At 38.0% G+C, this 9,146-nt stretch overlaps 1 protein-coding gene across 1 annotated transcript; it reads right to left on the bottom strand.

The window, feature by feature from the left end:
• Positions 1 to 593: 593 nt before the first annotated feature.
• Positions 594 to 2,358, bottom strand: LOC131231192 (pre-mRNA-splicing factor sap145-like). Its single transcript, XM_058227305.1, has 5 exons — positions 2,259 to 2,358; positions 2,049 to 2,168; positions 1,871 to 1,933; positions 1,531 to 1,661; positions 594 to 721 (listed from the first exon to the last, which is right to left on the bottom strand). The coding sequence occupies exons 1-5, from the start codon at positions 2,343 to 2,345 to the stop codon at positions 718 to 720; spliced, it is 405 nt and encodes a 134-aa protein (XP_058083288.1). The 5' UTR covers positions 2,346 to 2,358; the 3' UTR covers positions 594 to 717.
• Positions 2,359 to 9,146: the final 6,788 nt, after the last annotated feature.

The raw sequence follows: 9,146 nt of genomic DNA, 5'->3' as shown, positions 1-9,146 counted from the left end.
ACATGGCTCGTGTGCAAGTGGGGTAACACAAGGCTTGATGCAATGTCTGGCAAGAATGCCAAATGGTGAGATGGATTTGTTGGTGGAAGGAGGGCTCAGGTTCTAAAGCCTTCAAGATTAGAATTCAACATGCAGCTTCAGCAATCTACAACATGAGAAATCAATCATTTGGGTTGATTGGTCAGAAGTACCTTAGAATAGGAACAATTCATAAAGAACTCACATTCAACAAAAAAACCAAAAAAAGAAAAGCCTATAAAATAGTGGCATGGCTCTGGATCATTTGGTTTTTATGATTTCGAACATATGGAGTATCCACAGTTAGGTATAATAGATGAACGGTTTGGATCTCATACATATGTGCCTTACGTACCTGACATAACTAAGATATTAGCATCTAGCACTGGATACTTGATGATTCATACAACAATGAAGCACTATGGCATCTGCAAAAAACAAATTGACTAGTGGAATTCTGCATATTAGTGGTTTGCATTGGAACAAATAACCAACCAAATGGACTATAAAATGAAAATTAAAGAATGAAACACATTGAAAGAATAAATTTTCATTAGTCAGAGGTTAAAACTTACAATTTCCCAAACAATCTTAATTTGAGGCCCTGCCCCGTCTAAAGATGGGCCCATGGTTTGAGTTTGGAACAGTACATGTATGCCCATGATTTGAGCCTTACTTGTATTAGGTTGAAGTGTCCTGTTACCTGTTACAAGTGTGGCCAGTAGTTGTGAGATATAAACTTTAATTTGATAAGCTCTATCAAAGAATATAGAATATAAATATCAATTGTTTAGGAAAAAGATGGACAGCGATTAGATGGTAAGGTACACCCAATTAGATTTGGTTGGGTTATGGCAAAAAGAGAACTTATAAATTCCTGGATGGCCAAAGAGAACTTAGATGGTAAGGTACATCCAATCAGTTTCTCATAAAGAATTTGTTTCCAGAAAATAAATTCTTTAGCAACTTGTAAATTCCTAGTTTCCAAACAACCCAAAATACAGATTCGTTACATCACATATGGATAAGGAATAGAAGATTATAACCAACTGATGTAATAAACGGATAGACAATAAGAGGACTTTTTTTTTTAAAGGATAGAACATACATATAGAACAAAAGAACATACAACCGATGTACATATAGAAATATATAAAGAAAGAAAAAGAGGACTTTTTTTTAAGGATAGAAAGAGGAAAAAATAACAACAACCGATGTAATAAATAGATAGACAATAAGCAAATGATTGGAAGCACTATGAAATCAAATTGCAGTTAGTATTCCACTAACGGGGAAAGAGAACTCACCTGCAACACTCCCAGCTGTAAAGGGTGTTCTTAGCCATAGTATTGTAAAGAAACATGGAAAGAACAAGAGTTGCATTCCAGGTTGGCATGTTTTCCATGAATTACCACTTCAACCTCTCCATTGATTTTATTAATTAGATATTAATAAAGTACAATCAGCAAAAAATAAAAAAATAGAACAGCTGCACATGGGATGGGTACACACCTCGAAAGACTGTCCACAGATTGAATGCCTGCCTCCAATTCCTCTTCCTCCATCTGTTCTTCCTCTTCCTCTTCTTCCTCCTCTTCTTCCTCCAAATCACCCCAATGCTTGCTCCTATCAACAGGCTCTTCCTGATTTTGGAAGCAACACAAACTAACACATAAGTTTGGGAAAGCAAATTGATAGAAAATATTGATCGCAAGCTGATGACGCTTTAATGTTCTGCTCAGAAATGGTAGGACTAAAGCTGAATAAGCATTAACAAATTGAACCTGAATAATGAATCGAAGTCTTCTTCTATTGAATTTTGGGGAGAAGTAGAAAAGAGATGTGAAAATACCTCATAGTTGCGTTGTTCATGTTGTTGGACACCAAATACATCTCCGTATAAAGGACGCCCATACTGTTTAGCACAAAATGGAATTTCAGGGGATAAACAGATACAGAAAGAAACATATCACATCTGATAGAAAACTATGGCATGTTGAGTACTCATGAAAGCAAAATTAACAACTCACTTCATCAACAGGAGGTTTACCCCAGCCTCCAGGATGATAACCAAAGCTAGCTCCAGGAGGGATCGGAGCATTCAAGCCAGCAATTTTGAGATGCGGAAAAGAAGGTGGAGGACCATATCTCTGATAAAAGATAAAATATGTTAGTCCAATTAAAACTAGAAGGTAGAAAGTCGTCAAATAGGACATCTGCCGGTTATTTGCTCATCCCACCTGCATGTTGATAAGCCAGGGAGGAGGGGCACCATCTGGCATACCCAGAGCTTCTTTTAGTTCCTGTGACAAGACACCTGGCTTCATCTCCCTAAGCTTCACCTGTAAAACCAGAAAAGACAGTACTATGAATTGCTAATGATTCCAAGCTTACAATCAGCATTTCCCAACCAGAATAAAGCTATTATCTACACTAGCGCACTAAGATTTCACATGTTGCTGATACTGAAGGCAAAGAAAATACTAAAACCAGAGGAAGTGAATTTTTAAGGCCCCCCCTTGAAACTGACAATGTGCTAGCATTTTTCCATAATTGGTTACAAATAACCAGCCTACAAGTGGGTCCTTACTCTTGCTTGGGTGGTAGACTCTCAGGAGTTTCAACACCCGGTCAAGGGTTCGAGTACCCATGGGTGGTGAAATTCCACTAGCGTGAGTGTGTAAAAAAAAAAAAAAAAAACCCTAGCCTACAAGCAACCCTTAGAAGCACAATCCAAACATGGCCACAAACAGAAACACAAAATCAACACTATAACACAATTGGTGGCAATCCCATAGGAAACCATCTCAACTCCTTGTTGGCCAATAAAAAGAATCACTTAAAATTTCCTTGTCCCAGTTGATTTCCCTATGACCAATGGATTGACTTGGAGGAGGAGAAAATCTATGGATGACAAGATAAAATTTTGCTGAAATTTTTTAGTAGATAACACAAAGATAGCTGCAACTTACAGTTAATATATTGGAAATGCACATCCTACAATCATATCCCATAAAAATTTTAAAATTTTTTTTTTTAAAAAGAGAGAACATATTAGAGATAATCTGCCACCAACCTGTGATTTTCAAGCAGCATCTTTCATTTCTTCTTTACACAATGGGCAATGCAGGCCATGTGATTTTCAGCTTCAAAATGAATGGTCAAAAGTGTAACAGCCAACAGTCCATATACAATTGGAATATGTTCACCGACTGTATGGGACTAGATGGAGAAGTGTTTGGATGCACAATCAAATTGAATTGAAATAATTAGTTCGATAGAGTAGAAATTAACAAAATTGCAATTGTTTAAGGTAGTCTTCAAATTGTGATTACAACTATTTCAAATTAACAAAATAGCTTCCATGTCCCTGAGTACACATGGCAGGCGAATGTTGAATCTTGATATGCCTTCTAGTGTCGTTTAATGTGAATGGCCCACGGATCCAAACACCACATCAATCAGAGAAAAAAATGATTAATGTAGCCAACCCCAATTAGTTGGGATAAGGCTTAATGATGATGATGTTGATGATTGAGATGTCTTTATATGAGGTGATGGTTCTTACCATACAGGTTTGCCATTAGGGAATCATTCTAAAATGTTATAATCATGTTAAAAAAAAAAAAAAAAAAAAAAAAAAAAAAACATAGGATCAAATATGTTATTTTGTTAAGCCCATCAAGATTAATATTTGAGATAATTATTAAGCTAAACCAATCATCAAGTGGGCTATAAAAGTCGGCCCACGAATTCAAAATATCTATAATATGGAGTAATAACTCAATTTAAGCATTAAGAATAAACTTAAAACATTAATAGAAAATCTAATTATTAAATTACATTACCAATGTCTTCTTTAACTATAGAAATTACATTTAAAAATTTTTACCAGGGAATCATCCTCTCCAACCATTCATTCCTTAGGTGGTTTTATAATAACGTGTTATAAAAGTACAACTGCATTAAGCATTCTGTTAAAGTGACGACTAATTGGTTCCCCAGAATGGTTAAAATGATGTTGCATAGTACGGTTTTTAATATTATGGCTAATTATATGAAGAAAAATTACTAACTCTTCTTCTAGTGATACGCTAAATGTGCCTCGCAGGTTACTCTTTTCTCGTATCACATCACGAAGGCTCAAGAAAGCATCTTTATGCATACGAATGTAGTTGAAGCAGGTTGGCCCCAGTCCATTAATAATCGCATTTGTAGCCTGTGCACCTGTCCAATTTCGTTGATATTCTTGTGATTCTTCTAACATATTATTTTTATCTAGCCAAATAGTCATTAATGCACAAGCCGTAGTCATTGTAGACATCATATGAAAATCTATCTCAGAATTCGAATCCATTTCGCAAATAGATCTAAAAATCAAAGAATAAATATATAATGGGTCCATTTGAACAATGGCCTTGATTGCAAGGGCCATCAGGATAAATAGGATTTATGTACCATATACATGATGGATTCATGGTTTTCTGATCCAGGCCACTGGTCCATATAAGGGAACTGTGGTTGCTGGCCAATGAAAACTTACACTGTAAGCATATGTCCCACCAATCATTGGACAGTATAAATTGCTTCATTCCAACTGTGTAATCTGATGTAATTTTCAAGGGCCAACTACCATTTGTCCTAGTGATGTATAGTTCTTTGCAGGACCTACTCCAAAGTGTACATCAATGGCCCGCATTAAACTGAAGAAATGCTATCCATGGTCAGCCCTACTGCTGCCTATTCATCTGGATTGCTGAACCATGGCTCCAGTTATAGAAATCAAGAATCAAATGTACTGTGGATATTTGCAGTTGAACAGTTATTAATGATCAAGTGAAGAATTGGGACATGGTCCATCCATAGTGGGTCCATTTGAACAATGGCCTTGGTTGCAAGGGCCATAAGAATAAATAGGATTTATGTACCAGATACATGATGGATTCATGGTTTTCTGATCCAGGCCACTGGTCCATATAAGGGAACTGTAGTTGCTGGCCAATGAAAACTTACACTGTAAGCGTATGTCCCACCAATCAAATCTCAATGGGCTTCTACTATGAATGGAAATGCCCCACAGTCCATGCAAACTAGAAAATCCAAACCATCTAGAAATGTCAAGCAAGGTGGGCCTAAAATCCCTGATGGAGAAACTGCAGCATATTTTAACATGCCATTTCTTCCTCCATGAAAAACCTGGCAACACAAGCAAGGTGGGCCTAAAATCCCTGATGGAGAAACGGTTGGGCGGAGTGGATATATAACACATCATCAAGGTGGGCCCACGGCAGGGGTAACACCCACTACCGTGTTACCACTAACACAATTAGACTGCGTACTGAGTTACTGTTATACTTTTTTTTATACTAAGTAAATTCAGTTGGGCCCACTATAAATGTATAGTATTTATCCAATCCGTCCATCCATTTTTTCATCTAGATGTAGATGTTGAGTCGTAAATTTAAGAATATCTAAAGCTCAAGTGGACCATACCACAGGAAACAGTGGAAATACTGATTGGATTGTTGAAACCTTTCTAGTGCCCATAGAGATCTTTATTTGTCATCCAACATGTTCATAAGATCACAAACACCGGGATGAAGGAAAAAAAATAAAAATCATCTTGATCCATAACTTCTGTGGCCCCCCTGAAAATTTTCAATGATATACACTCAATTCACACTATTTCCTGTGGTGTGGTCTACTTGATCTTTGGATATAATTAATTTTTTGGGATCAGACTTAAAATTAACTATTAAAACGGATGAACAGTGTAGATCAAATACATATACCATGGTAGATCCCACAAAGTTTACACATTACTCAACACATGATCCCTACTCAGCCGCGCACAAGTTGGCCAGAGTTCTCTTGAAAACTTTTTGAAAACTCATCATACGTGACTTAGAGTCCAAAATCTGTACGGTCCACGTGATGCAGAACCCCATGAAACTCCTCTGGCCCAACTGTTACTTTGATCTAAAAGATTGGTGGGCCATGAAAAAAGAAAACATTTTCCTACCTTGATTTGCATCCCTCTTTTTTATAGCCCACCAGAGTTTTAAATCAGGGCCAAAATTGGTCCCTACACGTTTTCATGGCCCATGACACGTGTGAAAAAAAGCACACGTGGGCAGGTGCGTATAAGTGACTGTTTGGATGCCAGCGTGCCTTATAGAGTAACGTCAAACCACTTCCATTTTCAAATGAGAAAAAAAGGGCAGATGAAACCCTACTGTTTTAGGAGGAGAAGAGACGGAAGGAGGTCCCTGCGGCGAGATATTGCAGAGACGGATAGAGATTGCAGAGACGGAGATTGCAGAGAGGGAGAGAGAGAGCTTGGGATGGAGAGACGAAACCTGCAATCCCCTTTTTATAGAAGCTTATCATTGGTGGTTGTTAGTGTGGTAAATGCTGGTTGTTGGTATTGTTAGTGCGGTAATAATGAAGCTTTGCTGCGGTAATAGTGTTGTAGGATGTGGATTGGCTGAACTGCTGCAAGGCTTGCTGGAGTTCCTTCCATAGCTGCTGCTTCCTCCATGCCTGGAGCTTCGTGGCTATAATGGTGGTTGGTGGGTTGGTGCGTTTCTCCCTCTTCCCCTATTTTTAAAAATTTGACCGTTGAGCCTGTAGGTGACTTACAGGGAAGTGAGTTCCCACCCCCATCCCCCTGCAGTTTTTGGGTAGATTTGTCTGTAAGTGATTACAACTATTTCAAATTAACAAAATAGCTTCCATGTCCCTGAGTACACATGGCAGGAGGATGTTGAATATTGATATGCCTTCTAGTGTCGTTTAATGTGAATGGCCCACGGATCCAAACACCACATAAATCAGGGGAAAAAAGGATTAATGTAGCCGACCCCAATTAGTTGGGATAAGGCTTAATGATGATGATGTTGATGATTGAGATGGCAGAGTATGAACTTCCATCCCAAGCAGACCTCATCTCAAGCAGACCTCATACACAGAGGAAGCCAATAGTTAATAATGCAGGCCCTAAATTCTTGCCACCTCCACCCTTTAAAGAATGCAGGAATCAAGCAATGCAGCATGTGGCCCATCATACCAATGGCCTAGATCACAGAAAAGCATAAAGATAACAAATCATGAGTGATATAGAATTTTTTTGAAGAATTCAAAAGGGTCAGCCTGACTCTACATACATCTATCATGAGGAGTTATGGTCAGCTGAAGCATTTGGCTAACAACCCTAATGCCTAAAAAAATCACTAGAATTAAATGCTTATATTCTAGCATTGAAACAAGAGTTCTAGAATGCAAAAATCTGAGGATAGAAGAAGAATCGGTTCTCTCTGAATTTGATTGTCGAGAAATCCCAAATCCCTTCATCTCCATAAAAATGATATTAAAAAAATCATAAAATCAACAGATTTCCAGCAGAAAAGGGGGGAAAAGTGAAGATCGAAAGGATCTGACCATCTCCGTCCTTCTCAAACATGCCAAATGCCTCCTTCAACTCAGAGATCTGATCATCCTCAAACTCACCCCTATCAGCGTCGATGTCGGCGTGGACGGCAAACCGACCATCTTCAACGAGAGAGAGAGAGAGAGAGAGAGAGAGAGAGAGAGAGAGAGAGAGAGAGAGAGGAAAATCGAGACCGAGAGCAAGAGAGGAAAAGTCGATTGAGGAGAAGACGATGGAGAGATAAGGTATTTTGTGGAGAAGACGAGAGATTGGGTTTTTTATTTTTTAGGGAGAAATTGTTAGTCGGTGGGTTTTTTAGGGAGGAGACGAGAGAGAGAGAGGTGAGGCAATTTGGGGTTCCAGGACTTTTGCAATATATCTGTGACTGCAGGTCATTCACGGGAAATATCCGTCAGCCACTTGTAAAAAAGCGCCGGTTATTCTAGCCTTTCTTGTAGTGACAAAAATGGATTAAATTAAATTCATACAATAAGATGGCTGATGGCTCATCTAGAATACTGTCAAAAATTTACCATTATATCTAGAGACTTCAAATTTACAACACCAAAGTGATAATAGATTGAAACAACTTAGAGATTGCTTTAAATCTTGGCAATAGCCAAAACTAATCCCTGCAGGTTTACCACAACATGGACAAATTATCATGGTAAAGAATCAAATAATGCAATGTGTGTGTGTAAGTTTTGTGCACAATACTTTGGTTTCAGGAATTTGCTATTTTTAGAACATAAAGTGGTTTTTTTCTTGCTTTCAGGATATGAGGGCTTGTTCACTAACCTAGGGTAGGGACTTAAATAAAGCTGACCCCAAATAGTTGGGACAAGGCTATGATGATGATGAAGTTGTGATGCTAGTGATTCTATCAGCGGCTAACAAGGAGCAAATCATACTGTTTCTTTCTATCTGAATATACTCAAAGACGGGTCAGATGCGAGTGGCGTTTGCATTTCTCTATATAAGGATAAGTTTCTAAATGGAATTCACTAAACATGGAGGAGTTAAGTCCACCATATCTAGAAGTACTCACCTTCAATATAGCCTAAACCAATTGGAATTCAAGAAGGCTATTGAAATCCCAACACAGTGAGAACTACTTAACGTCCACCGACTCAAAGGGAAGATATCACCGCATTGACACCGACAAGAAGACCTTTTCTCGGGCAAAATGGGAGACCATATTTGACCAAAGGTAGTCAGAGCCGAAAAAAGAAAATATGGAAGTTTGTAAACCAGATGCCCCACAATGTGGAATGGCCAGAAAATGCTGGTTTGGATGCAAATCACAATCCAGTTACTTACACTTTCAACTTGAAATGAATATAATTGTATTTGGGTCATCTCCTCTTGATAGAACCGAATGTTCACAATTCAATTCAGTTATGTGTCCAAACAAGACCCAAGCAAGAATAAAAGCCACATTCTGTTACTAGAAAAAAAATCGATAAAGCTCCTTCGCAAAACAGAAATGGGACTGATGGGATTCATCAAGCTTGGATAACTCAATTCCAAAACAGGACTGTAACATCTGGCAGAATTAAAGATACAACCAACTACAAAAGCCGGTGGCCATGAACTCAAGAAACTATGCCATTGAAAAAGCTAATTAAAATGAATTGAAATTTTAGTCTCTTTGATTTTGTTGAAAGTGATGAAAAAATTTTAGTCCAAGTAAAATCAA

Source organism: Magnolia sinica, chromosome 17, assembly GCF_029962835.1.
Source record: "Magnolia sinica isolate HGM2019 chromosome 17, MsV1, whole genome shotgun sequence".
Taxonomy (NCBI): domain Eukaryota; kingdom Viridiplantae; phylum Streptophyta; class Magnoliopsida; order Magnoliales; family Magnoliaceae; genus Magnolia; species Magnolia sinica.
Note: the sequence above shows the minus strand (reverse complement) of the source record. Positions and strands in the feature narration are given on the sequence as shown.